The sequence below is a fragment of the Uranotaenia lowii genome, chromosome 1 (assembly GCF_029784155.1).
Source record: "Uranotaenia lowii strain MFRU-FL chromosome 1, ASM2978415v1, whole genome shotgun sequence".
In the NCBI taxonomy this organism is placed as follows: domain Eukaryota; kingdom Metazoa; phylum Arthropoda; class Insecta; order Diptera; family Culicidae; genus Uranotaenia; species Uranotaenia lowii.
In genome coordinates this window covers 119,735,399-119,757,202 of record NC_073691.1, presented here as the reverse complement: position 1 = coordinate 119,757,202, position 21,804 = coordinate 119,735,399, and the positions used below count along the sequence as shown (strand labels likewise).

At 37.8% G+C, this 21,804-nt stretch overlaps 1 protein-coding gene and 1 non-coding gene across 2 annotated transcripts in view; both read right to left on the bottom strand.

The window, feature by feature from the left end:
* The window catches only part of LOC129739435 (protein obstructor-E), a 45,591-nt gene extending 36,139 nt beyond the window's left edge, over positions 1–9,452 (bottom strand). Inside the window, exon 1 of the mRNA XM_055730887.1 lies at positions 9,149–9,452. Coding sequence (XP_055586862.1) covers positions 9,149–9,191 — 43 coding nt within the window. The 5' untranslated portion in view covers positions 9,192–9,452. The remainder of the gene's footprint in view (positions 1–9,148) is intronic.
* On the bottom strand, positions 1,155–1,261 carry LOC129740746 (U6 spliceosomal RNA). The gene has a single exon (XR_008736363.1). It is a non-coding gene; the product is annotated as a U6 spliceosomal RNA (small nuclear RNA).
* Positions 9,453–21,804: the final 12,352 nt, after the last annotated feature.

Here is a 21,804-nt window from a genome sequence, read left to right as displayed (position 1 = left end):
TATACATCAGCTTAGGAGATGATGGGTATAAATGTAATGAAAAAAGAAATGTATCCATTTTCATTATCGGTGAAAAGAGATTATAAAACTTGTTCATCTTATAATTAAAATAATATCTCCAATTATTAACTTTAAATACTTCATAACTTTTTTATGTATTCTTCCGTTTTTCGACTGTTTTTGTTAACATGTATTGAAAAATCCATGAAAAATTATAAAAAAATGTTTCAATTCTTTAAGAAAGTTCAAAGCTCCATCTAGAATGATTTAAGACAAGAAACAATTGATTATTCAAGCCCAAGGTTTCCAAACAAATAACTATGTTTTTGATAAAAAAAATTCTCGAATTCTGTGATTTGAACCAAAACTTGTGTGATGGTTTTCTGTGGCGCAGTTTAAATAGAATTTTCAATATTTTTGTTATTTTATTTTTGTAAATTTTTTGTCTAAACTTTGCGATGGTTTAATCACAAGTTTGTAATGTTTTCATCATACATTCATTTTTGATATATTTACCACATTTGTAAATTTTTTTTCATAGTGTTGTTTTTTTTTCATCAAAATTTAGCCTTTTGTGATGAAAAAAAAAACTCATGATTAGTTTCAAATTTGAACAAATTTTAATCCAAACTAATCTTCATTTTTATATTAATAAATAACACAGGGAAACAGCATTTTTGGTACCTTTGTTTCAAAAACGGATTTTGGAAAAATTTTGCGTCTTAAAATTCAAAACATTTGTCAAATTTAGTCTCTCACCTCTAGTTTTGGTGAAATGGCGTGTGTAAATTTTAAAATTGGTCAGTTTTGGGTAAAATTGATTTTTGATAACTGATAAACAAACAAGCGTACATGGAAACACATGGAAAGATTTTTTTTAATCAATTAATTATATCTCATTGAATGTTCTTGTTTCAGAGATACAACACTTAAAATAAAAATTGAATTATGCAAAAGACCCAAAAGATTTGTTAACAACTATTCCTCACATCTCTCAAGGAAGTCATTAAATATTTGACGATGAATATTTCAGCTCATTCAACAACTTTAAACACCCGTTTTTGTAAATTTGGACAAAATTTCCAAAAAGAATACTTCAATAACTTTTCTCTCAAAAGTCAAAATTTCTAGCGGTCTTTGGGAAAGTTGATTATTGACTTGTGGAACGCTTCACGATTTTGCGTGTCATCCTTGCGCAGGGGCCATGCTAATCTTCTCTGTATTGTTCCAATTTTAGTATATGTTCAGCCGAAGCTTGAACAACTTAAAACCTTAATTTTCAAAAAAAAGTGATAGTGTTCTCTATTACTACCACAAAAGTTCCCAAATTTGATTAATGTATTTTTACATGATTTCAAATTTTATCTCGAAACAAATATACTCAAAAGAAGGACAATGTTGCTGCATACATTTAGGGGCAAAAATATAAACAATTCTCAATATTTTTTTACCTTAAAAACAAATGAAATTTTATCTTCATGCAATTCCCTAAATCCTCGCTCTATTCCCATGTTCATTTTTTTCTTCAAACTTTTTCTTCTCGGGCATTTTCATGGAAAATGACCGATTTTTTTTAATATTCAAAAACTATCATCATATGACCATAAAAATAACACTTAAACTAAACTTACAACAAGAAAAAAGTTGAACTTTCGCATTAACTAACCCATTTGCTCCTAAATGCTTAAATTTGATCAGAAGAGATGTTTGTTTGTGAGCATTCAAAAAACGAGATATTTTGAGATTTTGAAATTATAGTTTGTAATATAAAAAATCTTCTAATAAAAACCAAATTTAGCTTATTTGTAGCTCAATTCATAGGCTTTCTAACGTAGTAAACAGTTTGCAGATATTTTATTATTATACTTAGTTAATGATGATAATCTGCAAAAATTTCATGTTAATCAAAGTTACCCCGCTGATCAAAGTTCCCCCAGTTTACGGTACATCAAAGTTTTAACTTATTTTTCATATCCCTTGGCAATAAAATCAGTTTTTTCTTTGAAAATAAGAAAGATCATAAAAAAATATGAACATGTTGCGAAGAATTCAAATGTCTACCGCCGCAATGATTTTTTTTGTTAAATACTGTGTTCGGCGATTGAAAGATATCTGAACGAACGGCGGGCCAATCATTTGCCGATTCGATTCCTTCTTTCAGTTGAACCAGTTGAATCGGATCAGCGAACGAATATCTGGAGCCAGGAAAGTCGATGATTGCATCATTGCATGATTCAAACCTGCCCGTATGCAAGCGCCCAGCGTTCAAAACCAGCAGCACTCACAATCAGATTCGATCAACGTTATTCTTTTTCCACCAGCGTTCGGTTCAGACGAAGATTCGCGAGATCCGAAAGAGCGCTTGAGTGAATCGTTGAAGAGTGTATCGCGATTGAGTGAACGAGTGGATTCAAACCATCCTTGATTTATGCGTGACATTTATGAACCGAGTTCTAGGGAAGGACTGTGATTCAGTTGCGCGACATTCTGTATGTGAAAGGTGTCTCCAAACGGTCCAAACAAGCCAGACTGAAACCAGTGGGGCCTCATGTTAGATACAGCAATAACAACCCTTCTGCTATTCCACCTTCGTGCCAACAACAGTTCGTCAGAGGCACTCATCGAGGCTAGCGCTTAAAGAAGAGGGGGGAGGAGTGCCACTTGAGTCACAACAGTAGACCAAAGCTCAACGGACTACGCCCAATCTTGGTACGTGAGCATTAATGGATAATAGAATTTAATTAACACATAAATTAGCTTGCATAGAAGCCGGAGCAAGAGTTCGGCCACTGTCAGGACTAAACAAATTATGTATTTGGTTCCCCCCCTCTTCTACTTTCTAAGCACATCTTGAAGTTTCTGATTTTTTTTAAAATAATTATCTATAGGGCAATTTATAATTATAAATAAACAAATTGTATTACTATTCTTAAACGTACTCCAAGTTACTTTTATGAGTTTTCTATTCTCAACGAATAATTGAAGCATGTGATAGGAGGAGGGACGCTGTCTTATTTAAAACACCTTATTTTCATTCATTTATCTTGAGCTCGAGTTTTAGGTGGAATCTACAATGTATTGTCAACAGGAAAAGTGCTTTAGAATGCTGCAACACAACCATTTTTAATCATTCATCAACTTTCTAAAATAAGGCCTATGAAAAATAGAATTCGAAGAGATTCATTATTCAATACAAAACCTCAAAGTTAATTTAAAATTCATATTCAGGAAAATTCAAACCTTCTGAAAAAAATCTCATTATTGTTTAGTTTTTCTCAGATTTATCGATTCAAAAGCCATTATTGGTAATTGTTTACTGGAACATTTATGGCGGCCTTCTTCTGAACGACAAAATTCAACTCCCTCGCGTTCACTCTTCCGCGGTAAGGGCAATTACATAAATGCGCAAAACATTACCGATCGTTTCTTGCATGATCAAAGCTGCAAACTTGCACTGGCTTTTTTACCCCAGCCACATTCCCCCCTCGAAATTTAAAGAAAAGGTTCCTTTCCAGCAGACTGAAACCCACGTTATGCCACTTGGCCAGGCTGAATGTTGTTAGTACATTTCGATTTGCGTGCGATCGATAGCGATAGATCTATGTCTTCTAAGAGGCCATCCAGTCACGGCTCTCAAGGTGGGCAATTTACTACCAAACCGGACAGATATTAACAAGAGAGGTTAAACTGATCTTGGTGCAAAAGGTTCATGATATCTTTAGTTTCTAAAACAGCGCCGTACTGGCCGTCGGTGAAAATTTCCACTATTAAACAAGATCAGGCTGGCGTCTCGACCGGGATCGCAGGTTGTTATTAGATCAGGTCGTGTGTTACCTTGAAGTAAGCTACATGGTTCGAAATAGCCGCAGACGGGGTCTGTACGTGACGTCCGTGTAATTACGACTTCCTGGATCTTGAAGGTGCCCTCTCACGATCGTTAAAGCTATCACTTTCGTTCAATCACCCTCGGTCGTTGATGGTGGAGGTGATCATGACTTTCCTAAGGCTCACTTCAATCTGGACCAAATGATGTCTGCAATTATCGTAGTCGGTGGATGTGGACGGAAAGGTTCACGAGATGGTTGAAACAAGGCTGCCTCTGAGTGAATAAACTGGTCTGGCTGACATTGATTCTTACATATCATCATGGTCATGGAATTGTTTTGGACTAGTTTTGCCGTGATCATTGAAATGTTTCAACTTTTTAGATTTTCTTTATCGTGACTGAATGTTATAAGAATAATCATTGATAGAATCATTAAAAGAATTCAACTTTACAGTCGTTTGATGACATTCACGTTCAACGGATAAAATCCTGAAACAGTAATCCAAATTCGAATGTCTGTGAGGAGCAAATGCGGATGAAATATTGAGAATCTACACACTGTTGCTGTTGATATAATTGGCTTACAATAAGTAGGACGGTATTATAGTTTGGGCAGCGATGTGTGGATTGGAATGTTTCACAGTTCGTTAGTTGAAAGAGACATCAAGCGTCTTCTAGGTGGCACGGGTAGACTTCATTAAGTCCGCTCACATTGTTATTGTGGTGACATACTGATTATCATAGGTGACAATCAAATATTTAGTCGTTCCGCGAGGTCTTGTTTACTTTCTAAGTAACGGAACTTACACAGTTAAAACTACCAAGTGAATATTTAGCAAAATTCATAGAGCTCAACGTTTCCTTCATGGTGAAAGTGCATAGCTGAGAAGCTCAAAGTGTGCAATTCACACCCGAAGGATTATGCATAGTTTTTGAAATGTTCACCATTCTAAGGTGACGCACATCAAAACATGAAACTACATATGTGTGTGTTATTGACTCCAAAGCAGAACATCAACCCACTAACCTCAAGGAAGGATGCAGCGGGAAAATTTAATTACACTAATCAAATATTTCCCTGGATTTGTATAATGCGCTGGTCGTCTCATGGCCAACTATGCATGCAAAAGATAAATTATGAGCACGTGAATTAGTTCGCGAGTCAGATGAGTGAAGGTAATAAGGATAGTGAAAGAGACAGAGAGAGACCGATAAATTGTGTGGCCTTGAGTAAATGGTCACTGCATACTACCTACATATTTGTGTTGTATAGGCACGTCATCGATGGTTTGTGGCTTTGGCAGCCAGTGAGATTGATACGGTTGATTAATTTAATTACACGCCAAAACTAACGTGTCCATTTTGCATCGAAGCTACTCGCCCGCTGCATTGCGATTGTACTTTGTAGGGTAGGTACACTCGATCTGGTAAATTACGCCTGGGGACCACTCGCAGCTCCAACCAGGCTAATGGAAGATATCATTAATTAATCATTTTATCGCGATTATCAAACACCTGAACTCGGACACTCCAGTGAGGATGAGAAGGGGGAAAGATTTGAGCGCGGTAGCATTCTAATATCTGATGGAGGTGTTGATGGATTGCTTGAAGCAATGGGTCATTCAACCGGGACGGCTTGAGGAAGTAAAATTAATTTACAATCCTTTCCGTGGGCGTATGTCTTTGGGGATACGGACACTGTAGTGAATGCAGATAGTGTATAGACGATTACAGATTACCTTAAGTTTTCAAAGGCTGTCCTGAACTCTGATTAAAAATAAACCTTGTGAAATTTAAACCTCACAACCATTGAAAGAAAATATTCTGAGTTGATTAGTTCCATACTCTTGGGTATAAAAATATTTGAAATAAACTGTGTAGATACAACTGATACATTTCTTTAATTTGTAATCAAAATTCATCAAGTATCTAAAACGCTTAAGTTGATTAAATGAAACACTCAAAATGAACTTGAACAGGAGATTAAATCAATTGAAAAAAAATCGATTAAAGTTTAATTGATGGTGAGTTGTTTCAATGCTCCCCATAAAGTTTTTGTCCGATAGGATTGTGCTATATTACGGATGTGGAGAAAAAAAAACAAACCGAGTGACACAACGTTCGATTCCAGGTTTGTCGTTGTCTGGCACCGTCAGAAGTTCGGCAAATGCCTTCAGAAGATGTTGGCTAGCAAATGTACCAACTTTCAAAGTAAGAAACCAACCAGCCATAGTCCAACCACGGCAGGTTATCTCAATGAAATAATCTTGATTGAAGGTTGTAAAACGGAATCAGGGAAGCTCAGGACAAGGAGCCACGAATAGCTCTGTATAAGCTTGTTGCCCGGGCAGATTTCATACTTGTTGACTCTCTCGACTAAAGAAGACTCACTACTAATGGTAACAACTGTTGTAGACAGTCAGTAATGAAAAAGCACTTTACTGTTGTGCCTGGCGTTCCGTTGAGTACAAGTTTAATCTGGAGAAAGGTCAGAAAAAACGATTCCTTTTTTTTGCACGTTTGGTATTTTTCCAGCAGGGATCGATTCTTTTGCCCTTTTTCCGGTGGCCAAAAGCGATTCTCTTCTTATCTATGATGGACTAAGCCTCATTAAGACAAACAACTAGTCATAATCGACAAAGTTGTTCAGGTATACTAAAGCTGGATGGTACTCCATCGTCAAGAATCTTCTTTTATACTGAAGAGTGTTGGCTTGTTTTCTGGAATCCATATTGGTGTAATCGCTAATGGAGTGGAAGCGCAACAGGAGAGTCCGGACAAGATTTCAATCAGGAAAATTAACTAATTTGATCACGCATTTGTCAGCAACAGTGAGTCTAACGATAGAGCTGTCAACGAACTGTACGCGAATTCGTGATCGACGTAAAAGAAAGAAGCATGGGGTGGGTGGCACAACCACAAAACCTCACTATACTAGCTGACCATCGCACCGGTTAGGACTGAGCCGGGGAAAGAGCGAGCGCGGAAAACATCATGAATAATCCGGAACGTGGACGGAATGCCAACTTTTGTCGAATTCATTTATCGGTGGAGTTTTACGCGTAAATTATATATATGGCAAAGTACGACCTCGTTTCTTCAAAGAGCAGCGTAATACACAAATCGTTGCACGAGGGGGGCGAATGATAAAAAATTGCTTTATGAGCTCTTGGTTTCTATGATACGCCACTTGATTAGGCGTGTCGAAGACAGGGGGGATTATGTGAAGCAGCATATCCTCCGAATCCATGAATACTAATTGAGCTCTTACTCAATGCTGAACGCCAACGTTGGCAATAAATCGCTCACCCTCTCGCTAATCATCGTCCCATATTCAGGAAGACAAAATTTGAGCGGATCAAATTCCAGAAAGTCGTAAACATCCATTCCGAAAAAAGGCAGCCCAACCTAGTTTGGCTATCTCAAGGTCTACAAGGTCTTTAATCTCCACAGCAGCCAGGTAAAGCTAGTTGTTGAATAAACTGGTTCTCCAAAAAATAAATAAATGTGTCACCACGCCAACTTCGATCGCCATTGCATAACCTGCTGCTACGAAGTAGGCACAGATATTGACATCTCGCATCCCATCGTGTACGAGTTTACGTCTGAAGCGTGCCAAGGTCAGTAGTACACGGAGCGCCAGGCCAGTGATCATCGAAGGCGGCTGTGCGTTTATCCTAATGAGCTGAACCGAACGCGCGGTTGGTTTCGCACATTTCGTTTTCCTTCGATTCGATCTTCAGGTTTCTCAAGAAATTCACCGCGGGCGTGTTATGTGGTCGTATAATATTGCGGTGGAACGAGACCAGTGAAAGAGAAAAAATCCACGAGCAAGTGGTTATTTTAGGGTAAACTTAGTATACCCCAAAGCTGAACGAACCACACCCAGTGACATGGGACTTCTCATTGAGTGAGAAGGAATACATCTGAGTTTTTTCGAACTGGGTGACCTCGGCTCGAATTACTGCGTAAATTATGTTGTACGGTTGAGTTATTTAGCATTTCATGATAAACCCACCGCCTTTTGATTGTACGAATTATCTAGAAAGTCCTTGTGAGTCATATAAGAAGTGGTGGTCAACATCTAAGTTAGTTGATTCTTAAAAGACTACAGAGAAGCTCAAAACGATGAAATTAATTAGCATGTAACTCATATTATGCAACACTTTATGAAATACGGACAGGTTCTTATCAAATATTAATCAATCTTATCACATTTTAACTAAAATGTCATTTCAGCACCTCTAGTATCAACCTAGCTAGAAATTTCTAGTTAAAACAACCTAAGATCTCAACAGTATTTTTCCTATGGGTTCGAAAATTTAGCACTTTAAAGATTCTAGCTATCATTTTCTCTATAGATTTAAGGGGAAAATCAAGTTCCACTAATAGCGAGTGGAGTGAGTGGAAGTTTATTTTTAAAAAAACTAATAAATGATTTTTTTAATTGTGCTCATTTCTGGTTACAGTTAGGAAAATATAATTTTTAAATAAACAACTCAATTTTGATTTCAAAAGTTATGTTCAAAGATGCTTGAGGCGACAATTTTTCTCAACATTCAATTGACACCATTTTTATATTATTCATACAGGATTCCACTATCACATATTTCAGTACAATAATTCAAACAGCCATTTTTTTTAAAACAATTATTTATTATTTTCAGGGAAACTTGAAATTAGAAAATATTTCAGATTTTCTTTAACCCTTTCACGTTGACAGATAATTAGTTTTTGACTTGATTTAATTTAGTTAAATAATTTCACTAATAAACTTTATTATCTATATACGAAAAAAATCACTGGTCTTTTTATACCTTCAGTGCCAAATCATATACCACTAATCATGCATGCCGAATCAAACTGAAAATTGAATTATTCTAACGTTGCTGCCTTCGATGCGTCACTTTTGTGCACTGTATGCTCCGACAATCCAATTCCATAGTACTGCAAAACAGTACTAACAGTTCCTTTCACTACTTCGAAGTAGATTAGACTACTAGATACTGAGAAAAATTTATATAATGTCCAAGGCAATCCCCACAGGCAATAGCAGTAAAAGTTGAACAATCCACTATGAAGCGGCTAGAGATTGTGACCACAGAGTTCCTCGTGCTTTCTCACTTTAACTAACGATACAAACGAATACAGTATAGACGTCCTGATTGGTAGAAAACCAGGAAAACCAGCCTTTTTCAATCCCTTCCAATGTCCATTCCCACCAGAATCACCACTCGATCGGTTCTCAAGCACAAATTTGGTTGGCTTTTTTTTTCAATTGTTTCAGTTCAGTTGTTTTTATAGCTTAAAAGATGTACATACCGGCTCCAAACAAAGCAACCACAAAAACTATGCTGTACTTCATGATTAACACTATGAAAATTTCACGTTTCCGCTTCCGAAAAAATGAAACCACAAATGAAACCGAAAATGTCCTTTTCCACAAGGAATAGTCACTTCACACGCTTTCCAGCGAAAGGAATGTCCAGAACTTTAGAGTTATTCACACCGAATCACTGCCGAGTCTAGAATGGTCTAGTTTCTAAACACCCAAACTGCTGCGGGCACTTTTGCTAACAAGGATTATCCGAACGCCACGAAACCTCTAAGAAAACTGTATTAAAAGATAATTTTACAATCGGTTTTTATACCCCAGTAGGTGGAAAAAGCATTTTTCGTTTATCGCCACACCAACACTAGCGCAATGGCGGCAAAGTTGCACTCTACTAGGGTATGAAAAAAATGGCCAAACCATTCGCGCGCCCTCGTGAGAGCCACCGTACGCGCGACACCTCAGCAGCCCATGACAGTAGAAAAGAAGGGAAAAAAAACATCAACAGCAACAACGACATAACAAACATAGCATGCGCGAGTCGCGTCTCTTCGGGAGTTTCTTAGCACATTTGTCTCAACTCAACCATTTTTAACGAATCAAGTCTAGTACCGACTTAACTACAAGCTACCCGCAATACTCATACATCTGCGAGATTGGCTGTTATGGCTTGGAAGTGCTCGTTTTGGGGTCCCGCGAGAAGTTCGTTTCTTATTCATGCATTGAAACTTCTTGTTGGCTTAGTGGATCGCACGATCGGATCGTACGCTAAGCTTCTACCCAGCCGATCGTCGCTCCTTTCGAGACAATTTGTGCTCACGCTCACTAGGCCCACATTCTCGCCACCACCGGCCGGCTCTCGTCGTCGTCGCTAGACAGAAAATTCTCTCAAGTAGGTAGGTATCGACATAAAGTTAAAAAATTCCAGGGGCTTCGATCCCCCCCGGCCAAGACATTGGATATAAGACATACATAGAGCATGGGGGTGCATTCAAAACGGTAGTGGCTCAAGAAAAAAAAACAAACCCAAAATAAAATGCCACGAGCCAACAAATTCTTGTTAAGACACCAGCGCAATGGTTGAGAACAACAAACAACAAAAACAAAAAAAAAAAGTATCGCTAGTCCAATTCCGTTCTAAAAAAGGGGTTGTTAGAATCAATCAGAGCGAACGGAAGGTTGCTTGCGCTAGTAGGCAACGCCGCGAGTGGATCGTGAATTTTGTGCTCAAACATGTATTTAGAGCACAGGCCCTTCTCGATTGAAAGTGATCAAATATATGTCCAAATTGTGTTTCACAAGGTTCTAGGTGAATGTTACCGCTGAGTTGGCTCTTTTGGCATGTTGGGTGCCAGACAATAAATTCCTTTCGATGATGATTAATGCTGAAACACGCTGCAAATTTGTTCATTTTTTTTGGTTCCTCATAATTAAACTAATTTATAATTAATTAGAAAAAAGGAAAGTCCCCAAAAATGACTGGAGAGGCGGATTAAGTTTTTTTTAATGTAAAACTATTTAATGGCATTCATTTTATAACAAAACACAGACTGTGTATCATAGTTGAAATCCTTATCCGTAGAAGAATGTTTAATTCGCTTCGTTTTACGATACGAATTTAAGGTCTCCAAAAAAGTTGTTCAGAAAAAAAAATCCATTAGAGAATTTATAAATTGGCACAAAACCCATTAGCAGTCTCAGTTCTACAGAAGAAAAAAAATGATGTTGATTTTTCAGTACACAATACAAATCTGAAAGTTAAAATTCAGAAGCGCCGATGTGGTCTAGTGGATAGGCTTGTGCGAGTCTGGTTTTGGTATGCCAGGCGTAGTAGGTTCGATTCCCGGTATCGGCAACTTTTGGGTTCGAATCCCATAGGTTGCCGACAGGTAATATGTATTCCCTCCTAAATCTGACTATACAATAAGAATGTTCAATCAGTTGCCTGCTGGTTAGATATAAACACGGATGCCGGAATAGCTGTAAGTAAACTAGACCACCTGATTGACTCGTTCTTCCAAAATATACCTACATCAACACAATACATTCATCCATAACAGTTCATACGAAGCCATTGGGTCCAGGTATGGTGGATGGTATTGAAATTTGTCGAACTTATTAATCTAAGAATGCATGTTAGCATTAACAATGAAAAGACTGATAGGGTGACCAATTCTTGTATTAAGAAATAGAATTTTAACATACTTAGGACTAAATCTGAGGTATATCGACTTATACTTATGTTTTTTGTAACCCTCAGCATATCTACTTTGAAATGAGAATTTTTTTTGTTAAATAATAGAGGAAATCTGATTCCTCACTTCAACTAACTCTAGAATTCGGTATCTGCACATTTAATTCATTTTATGTTGAAAAATGGCTCAACCAATTTCCAGAATCGCTAGTTGTATGACTTTTGCGGTTCTTATTGTGATAAAAATATCACAAAAAAATGAAATTTAGTCAATTTCCATTGGTTTTCATGTTTTATCGACACAGTTTTATAAATATAAGCTAATTATTCAGTAAAAAAAAATACAATGGTTTTCAAGAAGGAAATCAATGATATATATTATTTTACTGATTTTATATTCTCTTTATATTTTCATTCATGACATATGACATAAGCAACCACAAACTTTTATTACTCTATATGAATCTTTAAAGCAGCTTCAATTTAGCTAACCTATAGAAATTACATTATTTGAACCGGGATGGTCGCGATCCTTATTTAAAAAACGCCATTTTTTGGTTATTTTATCGCCATGAAAATTGTAATTATTTTTTTCTTTGTAAATAGGCAGTGAACATGTAAAGCATGGATCACTACAAATCTGGACGCATTAAAACGGGTCTATCTCGGAGCTATGTAAACGAAATCAAAATGTTTTGAACTTAAAATGTAGGGTTTTTATTGAACTTTAAAGGAAAAATAATAAAAAAAATATTCCGATGTTTTTTGATGAATTTTCGAACATTCCGTCAAGTACCACTCATTATAATTTGGACACCCTATTCGATGACCTCAGCGGCCATTTTGTTCCACAATCTCTTCATCTCTGTTGCATCCCGAGTCGTCAGACCATTCTTCTTCATCTTCCGCTTGACAATTGCCCAAAATTTTTAGATAGGGCGAAATTGAGGGCAGTTTGGCAGGTTGATGTCCTTTTCGACAAAATCTACCCGTTGGCCCCATACCACTCTTTGCTGTAGTGGCAGGTTGCCAAATCTGGCGAAAACTTTACTGGTCCTTTGTGAGATCTAATGTTCGAAAAAAAAACGTTTTTCATGCACTCCTTCTTGTATATTTCGGACTCCATGGTCTTGTTTTTCACAAAACCCGGGGTTTTTCATCCGCAGCTGCAAATACCTTGCCAGATCAAACACTTTGTTGCAAACTTATCGGCAAAAACGAATTCGAACTTGCCGGGGACATCACCCCGACCAGTGCAGTGCACCACTGCAGTGGCTTTATAAAAATTTTGGCCTGGAAGCTGCCCAAAACCCATCTTTACGTACGTTTCGTCATTCATGAGGAAGCATCTTGTTGTATAACTTCCGGGCACGTCCTTTGGCTACTAAATTCTGCTTCAATGTCCGGTTTGGTTGGTTATCGGCCCGATAGGATCGTATTCCTTCGCGTAGACGAATTCTGCTGACGGTGCACCGGTCGGCGTTGAATTTCTTGGCGATGTCGTAGTCCGACTACCCTGTGCTTGCCTTAATCGTTCTCAACACCTTCAAATGCAGTTTCCGATACTTAATTCCACTATGACGCTTGGTATGAACCTGCCGATCGATAGTATGCATCTCACGGAAACGTTTGAGAACGCTACAAGCGGTTGATTTGACCATTTTTAACGATTTCGCGATTTTTGAACCCGACCACTTCGGGTTTTGACTTGAGTGTCCAAAACTAATTTTCGTCTCGCGGCTTCGATCACGTGTAACTTTTTTGGAACAAAACGAATCGTAATGAAATTTTCAGCACTGATAGAGGAAACATTTCCCAACAAAGTATTGTCAAAAAATTCCAGATCCGACAACTAGGAGCGCTATGGTATAATAAACAGTGCGTCTAGATTTGTAGTGATCCATGCATAAGACGATTCCGAATTGGTTTAATTTATGGAAATCGGTTCTGTAGTTTCGAAGATACAGCCAAAATATTTAGTAATCCAGGTCTATATGACCCAAACCGGCTTATTTTTTAACCGCAAAAGGAGATTAAAGCGTCTACTGCCGTTCGACGAAATGACTGACAGAGAACGTATCTAATTAATGCATTTTCAGAGTAATACGCTAAAAAACTCAATTTTTTTAAATTTAAAAGGTAATGAAACTTTTTGATTTAATATCTTGACTCTTAAAATTTATACGCCCTGAAGCTCTGGTTTTAAATATACGTTTAAGCTATCCAAGTTATAGTCCTATTCGCAAAGGTAGTGTTCGTGACATTATGCTAGGCTTTGCATTAACACATTTCAATCCTTGGAAAAACTAATTCAAAATTGACCGGATGGTCGCCGGCCGGCTGCTAGTTTTCACACACCAAGGTTTTAACACAAAGAAAATTTATATCGTGAACAATCAATTCATAAAACCCTGTACCTTAATAAACCCTTAAAAATCAAAACGGATAGAGTTGCTGGGAGTGTACCGATGAGATAGGGGAAAATAACCTCAAAAACTGTCAGTCCATACGCAAATGCCCATACATTGTCATTTACGCATTGGCTTTAACCCTGGCCATGAGATTTCTCGGCCTGCTACAATAGCCCTCGAATCCCTGGTCAAGCCACGGGGACTCTGGTGAGGGTGTACCTCATGCGGCCTCTTTTGGTTGGCTCAGCGGAGCAGAGGTTACGAAGAACCTCGGGTCGGATTCTGACAACGAAGTGACACTGGACCAAGGAAACCTAAACAACGGTCGTTAATATTTAAACTTTTATTAGTCCTACTCACATTCGAGTCTCTGTGTTATGTGTAGTCTGTGGGGTGGCCGGCCAACTGGAACTTTGCTGCTGCGGGATACCTCGGGGTTTTGGGACCACACGTGGGGAACGGAGCAATGGCGGCGCCGTATTCACGGCTCAGGGTTTTCGGGGAACTTTCGAAGGTTCAAACTATGATCAAACGCTGGTTGTTGAGCGTCGAGCGGATGTCGCTAATCGCTGGCTAGAGTCGCTAACCCTTACACTCACCGTTCAACCTTCGGTAAGCGCATTTAGTGTGTCGGGGCAACTTCCGGATTTTGCTGCTGGTTGAGGATGGCGGTCGGGTATACTGGGCGACGGGTGACGATGGTGCGGCCTAGAAAGCTTGCGAATCCAGGCTAAGATTAATGGGTCCTGTGGAATTCCGGGAATTAGCGAATTGGCGAGCTACCGGGAGAGAACACTAGTTACTTGATTTCGTTTACTTTACAGGCACTGAACTTTTCACTCTCAACCGATGTTGCTGTTTCGAAAGATGACCTGGAAAAGAACCTCATGTCCCCGGTAGCGAATATTGCCTAATTCCCTTTTCCACTTTTTCAATAGTGATTGTCCCTTATCTTTTCTTTCCCCCTTTAGCGTGTTGTCTCTCTCTAGCCTATATCCCTTTATTCCAGTTTTGTGTTTTTTGTGGTAAGTGTTTTGTGGAATGTGTTTTTAAATTTGATGTGCCGGTTAGGAGTTCCCTATCCAATTATTTTATAATTTTTATTACATGTTTTAATTTTAATATTTTTTATTTAGGAATTTTATTAATATTGATAATGGACTATTCATTTACACGGGACACGATGCTACATAAACCAGGCAACATCTAGGCGTTTGCTTATGGCTACTCTTCGTGAGTGGCATAGGGTTACGACTCAAATGGTAACAAAACCCATACTTTCTTCAGTTCCTCGACTGTTTCCACTACCTTAGGTCGTTTAAGAAGGTGCCCCCCCCCCCCCCCCCCCCCCCGGTGCGCTGAACTTATCCTTAGCCTCAAAAAGGCCATAGTTTTGGCCTTCTGGACTAAACTTCGGCTTAGGTGCAGCTTCTTAGCCACATCCCGAACGGAGGCGTTTGGATTTCGGTTGAAGGCTCCAACTTCGCGGTTGTGATTTTTGGTGTTGTACGGAATACTTTTTCCTTCACATCTGGGCTTCCGATCGACGGTCAATCGTTCCTCGAACCGCTTAATCACTCGAGACACCGTGGAATTCTCGATTTCCAACGTTTTAGTGATGGAACGATGCAAGAGATCCTTGTTCTCGTGATAAATGCGCAAGATTTTACCACGCACGAGCTGTTCTTTCGACCCCATTTCCACGAGCTTGGATCACAGGACTTTAAAACTTGCAGGATGTAAACAATGCACTATGAACTAAAGTCACCCGAATTTTCATAAAATTCTACCCAACGGCTAAAAAGTTAAAAGAATTTCATAGTGTGCAATTTCATCGTGAACACCTATAGGGTTTTATTAACGACATAATTTTCTTTGTGTTAATATATTGGTGTACAATTTTTACTAAGCTTTGTCGAAGTATTGAACACTTTTTCATGATTGGATTTTTTTGGTGGATTGTGAGAAACACACTACCGATGATCCACAATTTAAAAACGTTTTCTTTCCGAGTGGTTCGAACGTAATCCAGGGTGCAAATAAATGAAAAAAATGAAATATAAGTATGGGAGAGTGGGGAATCATGGGCCACTTTTTTTCGTTGTTCCATAACTTCTTTACTATAAAAGATAAAATGAAAATAAAAAATGGTATAGTTTTCTACATTTTCAAGGTATCATAAGGTATTTTTTCAAAATTTTTAATAAGTTATTTTCCCCAAATTCTGACTGTTTTACAAAAAGCAATATTTTTTGGATTTTGAAAAATGGTGGGGAATCGTGGGCCACCAAATCCAAATTGACCAAATAACATGCAAAGTTTATCAGTTGACCCAAAACTGTGATTTCCTTTTTCATTTCGTTATTTCAAAGCAATTTCAGATGATGAAATAAAAAAGAGAGCTGTGTATGATCGAATAGATTCCAAAACCTGGCTCGCGAACGTTTTGGCAAAATTTCTTAAATAGGATGGACAAAATATTTCCAATAATTCTTCATTTGGCGTAAGAAAACTTTACAGATAGGAAAAACGTATTTTAAGATCTGAATGTGTATAAAAAGATAAAAATATAGGTAGTTCAAGATTTGTGGCCCACGATTCCCCACAAGCTATGATTTGCAAATTGGTTGCGTTTGTGTGACTTATTGATGTTTCATCAAAAATTCCTTTTCCGCGTGAAAGATCATGACAAAAATAAGATCATAAGCTTATGAGCATATTTTTGTTATGCACTTTAGGTTCCCCATCGATGAAATTAGCGGGTGTTTTATTAATTATGAAAGTAAATTTTTCTAACTTTTTTTACCTCGATAAATAAAAGAAGCATATGATGCGTATTTCAGTCAACATTATATAGAAATATATGCTCACGCAAAGCGACGACGATGACAGTTGGTTTGAGATTTTTATCTCATCACACATCTGAGATATTAAAAGTGGCCCACGTTTCCCCATGGCCCACGATACCCCACTCTCCCCTATATAATCCGAAATCAGGTTTCATTCAAAATATTCAAATTTATTTTTATTTATTTAGCACTGTCTATATCCCCGGATATAATGTCAAATATAAACAGGCGACGGAGAAGTATAATTCGTTAGCCGATCGGTTCGATGTTCAGGATCTCACATTGGTAATGGTTAGGTGGAAGCCTCTGAGGTTCATTCCAGAGTAGATTAGGAGGTGCGTACCTTCAAAATCGCTTCTGGACAGATTCAAGTAGTTTCATACCGCCGATCACTTGGCTCCAGAACAAAAGCTTATCGAGATCCTGCTGCAGGGACGTGACAAACAGTCTGAATATTATGATATTGAACGATACATTTTTAGATCGTCAGCGTAGAACACTAATTCAGAATCGGTTATATCACAAAGGTCGCTCATAAAAAAGTTGGACAGTAGTGAACTGGACTCAAATGACTCCCTTGAGGAACTCCAGAGGGTACAGTGAAGTTTTGGGATTTGATGCGACCCTGTCGAATGATATGGTTCGAGCCATTTTACAAGCCAAGTTGGGAATCCTTTTTTTTTTCAGTTTGTCGATTAAGAGCTTGTGGTGAAACCAATCGAATCCTCATGTCCTCATCAAAATAGGTACCTTTTTTTTTAACGAAATTCCCTAGTGTGCGATAGAATAACAAACTGAATTGATACTCATACAGATTTAGCAGCAAATCTGTTGGGAGGAAGAGACTGCTGTTATTTCAAAAAGATTTCGGAGGATCCTGCGTGTTCGGTAGAAGAAAACATGTGGGGAATGAAGCACCCAAGCAGCGCCTCACGTGATATAATCCTCGTGCAGTGTGAGAGGACTACATCAAGCCAAAGTAATGACAGAGAAAGGGGGGAAGTTATTGAAATAAGTAATCATTTATTTATCTCAACTAGTGGAGTATGACAGAGAAAGGGGGAAATCATGTTCAGATTTACTGGAAGCTGGTGACCTTTAAGTGTAACCTGTCTATGACGCTCATTACACCGGTTGTTCTACACGGGTACGAGACATGGATATTGTTCGAGAAGGATCTGCGCACACTCGCTCGGAGTATTCGAGCGACGAGTGTTAAAAACCATCTTTGGCGGCGTGTAGGAGAACGGAATGTGGAGGCGCATGATGAACCACGAGCTCAAGCGACTCTACGGCGAGCCTAGTTTCCAGAAGGTGGTGAAGGCTGGCCGGATGCGCTGGGCAGGACATGTTGTGAGAATGCCGGACGACTGTCCTGCAAAATAGATGTTCGCTAAATTACCAGTAAGGTAGGTATCATCGGGGCATGAAAAAGTGCTGGAATTGCATCAATTTCCAGGTATTGAAATAAGTAATCATTTATTTATCTCAACTAGTGGAGTATGCCAATTCTTCCGTTGAAAAATCTGCATCATAACGAATGGCTTTGCCTGAAGTTCCGGTGAATTGCATTTCACCAGTCCTAGGCACAGGATGCAGTAAGTTCCAATATTCGATGATTATGTTTAAACCAGCAAAATCCAATCCAACACTGCTAAATTTCTCGTTCCTCCAAATGGAGCCGAAGTTCTCTGAAAAGTGCATAGATTATTGCATACCAAATATGTGTTGTCATTCCTGGATCTGTGTCCCCAAGCACCGTGAGTGAATGCCCTGGGAGGAGGCGCATCGAACAGTAGTCAGACACGCACGTTCTAAATTTATGTTATTTTGGTAGTCGGGCACAATTGATTTCGGGAAGCGAAAGGAGGTCAGTAATTTCTATCATTCCGTTTCGTAGAAACTCGTTTTTCGGCCATCGACATGCTGCATTATATTGTTGATGCGGTCGACGTTCCGAATCGTCAGACGCAGCGTTCTTCTGTACAGTTCTGACACGATTTGTCCGCACCCCATAAACTATGTAAGGCTGCATTCGAGTTCGATTTTCTGAATATGTGGGTATGTCTGTATGTCGGTCGTTTCAACTCAGTCCCAACAACGACGGATGCTAATATGTACGCAAAGCTATAGATAGATAGTGCAGTGCGAAGTTCCACAAACACAACAGGATGTGATTCCGTTAAAATAATCATTATTTTCAGTACTCCGGAGAACACTTCAAACGAGAAACTAGCTGCTTGCTTGCCAGTGGGTGCTATCGAATGTCACTGTTGACGGCGCGGCATCGTCGTTATTTTTGGTCGCGGTAATAAAAATGCAACAACGGCTGTACTTACTCGAGTGTATTCTCATTCTGGCACTACGTACGCCATACGACATCAATGAATCGGCAATCGGCTGTGCTGGAAATTGTACGGTACTAATCTGGCTGTGAATTTAATTCAATCCACGTACAATCAACAAACGGCAGTACAACTCAGACGGTAGCATTCAATTTGGGCAAAAAGGTTTTATTTTTCTCCACCAAAATGGTGCCTTAAATATTTTTTAATGGTTCAGATTTTCACTCGTTGCATTGCTAATCGAGAGTTTAACATTATAAATACCGATCTGAAAACAATTTCTTATTCTTCTTAAGGAAGTCAGATATTTCAAAAGTACATTACATTAGGATTGGATCACTTTTTCTTTATCATTATTCATATATGGATAAAAACTACCTGCGATCTTTTTGGAGCCAGCTTTTTTAGGAGGATTCAGAATGTTATAGCCTTATCTTAGGCTAGATATTAATGTGATGCAAATCAGTCTACTGTAGAAAATCTACATCTTTTTTACATAGCTCTGCAGTATTACATTTTACAAACTTGAAATGTTCAACAAAGTGGTGTATTTTGATGAGACAAACAACTTTCTATTAAGCTTGAAACTAACTGAAAAAAATTATTTTTAATAAACTGATTTTAGGAGGTCAAGTTTTCTATTTTGCCTATAGCTCGGAGAGTAATTCCTACTTTAGAAACTTGACATCTGAGACAAAGATGTAGAAAATTTAATTTTAAGCAAGTTAATTGAAGACATCGAAGAGCTTAAACCTAGAATAGAGAAGTCGAGAATTTTATCTCACTTGTAGAGAGATTAATCAGAAAAAAAATAGTTTTTATTATAGAGCTTATTTTACTGACAAACTTCTCTGAGAACACCAATAACCTAAAATGTGAACTAAACAAAATCAGGTTTTTCGCATTTTTGACCACTGTCCGGAGTGTAGAACACCGATAACAGCCGCAGACCGAAAACAAAATTTGCCGTTTTGAAAAGTTAATGCCATTTTTACCATTTTACTATTGGCGCGTTATTATGAGCGCATGGGCCGTGATGAAATATACCCATGGAAAGCATATTTTAGCATAATTTTTTATCATAAAGTCTTGTTTTAGATTTTCGTCTATCTTCCTCTATTTTTCTTTGATTGGTGAAAGCTTATCGAAAGCATCTTCAAATTGACATAAAAAAACTGAATTGTGAAATTTTTAAAACTCAGGGACAATTTAAAGAAATATTTATACTTGTCAGGACTCAGGCCAAAACATAGCACTTAAAATATATTGGTAGAATTTTACAGGCTTAAAATGTTACAGTTTCATTAAAAAACACGAGTGGCACGTATCAGCTACATGGGGCGTTATGAACTTTCTCCATACGCAATAACAATTAATGAAATCGACAATTTAATGACAAAATGGCAAGCAAGTTCAAAATTTTGCTCGCACTTTACCACGTCTAAGTTTTGAACTTTCATAACTTTTTTTATTATTACCTTTATGATAATGCGGTCTTCAATTATTTTCATCAGGTTGTTTGTTATTCTACAGGCATTAACATGCAATTTTCTCGATTAATCATATGAAGAACTAGCTCAAAATGCGCCCATAAAATCCTTCGAAAAAAAAACGCAAATTCATAAATTTCAAAAAACAGTATTCTTCCTTTTCGTGAGAAGGTCTTATCTTAGTCGCTTACGTCAGTATTTGATTATTATAAAGTATTAAATTATTCTTCTTCCATGGACGGTAAAAAAAAACGCTAGTAATAGACCCATTCCAGGCGCCTGTCCACCACAAAGTCATTTTTCTATATTCCTTTGCGCCATTTCAAAGGTGAATTCTTCAGCTTTGTTCCGCATTTAAGAAAATCACTTTCGACTTGTAGAAAACGAGATATGTATGGACATTCAGTAAGTTCATTTTTATTAACATAATTTTACATTTTGATAAATTCTCACACTTTTTCTCACTGAACGGGTTTCAAAAACTACGGTATGTGAACAAAATCATGGCGAATGTCAACTGCTTTCAGGTTTTCAAGATATTATGAGCAAATTATTATTTATAGCTTTGGATTTGTTGAGGGTGGGGGAACTTTTAAAGTTGTGACGCAACAATATTTAGAGGGTGTTTCTGGCTGGATTTACAATGAAATAAAAAATCGAAATCTCTTCAAAATTTTGAAGACGCGATCAATGTCTTTAACAGAATTAAAATGGGTTGAGAAATGTAGAAGTGACAACGGGTGAATTTAATGAACGAATCATTACTCTAATCTAGGTGCAGTTTCAGATAAAATGTTGATCGTGTGATATGACGTAACGGAATTAAATTTTTTTTGTCAACTGAAATTAAACGTTTCCAAAACATTTCAGTAAATTCCGGCGTTGAACAGAACTGAAATCTTAGATACCGTAAAAAAATTTGAAATTGCTGAAAAGTCGTCTGATGTTTCGGACGAGGGAGGAAGAAAACTTTATCTTGTTAACCCCTGCATAGAAAAAAAAACTTTATTGGTTGCATATTAAAGAATAATTCGTGGAAAACACGGCGATATTTAATCAATATGCAAAACGACGTTTGAGACAACCGCGCAATGCCAAAAATCGTAAGTGCATGTATTCTTGAACAACTATATTTATGACTGAATCGAATACACTAGCCTTACACTATTTTCGCATCACATATCGATTTCATAAGACACTTGTAAGTGATTTTTTAAATTGTAGATTTAAAAAAAAGGTTACAAAACTTTAACAGCGATCATAACAAACTCTAGAAATGACTTAAAACCCTACCAAATGGTTAAGTTTTGTTGCAAAACCCAGGTTTCAGTGGTGGAATAGAGTTATCTTTATTGAT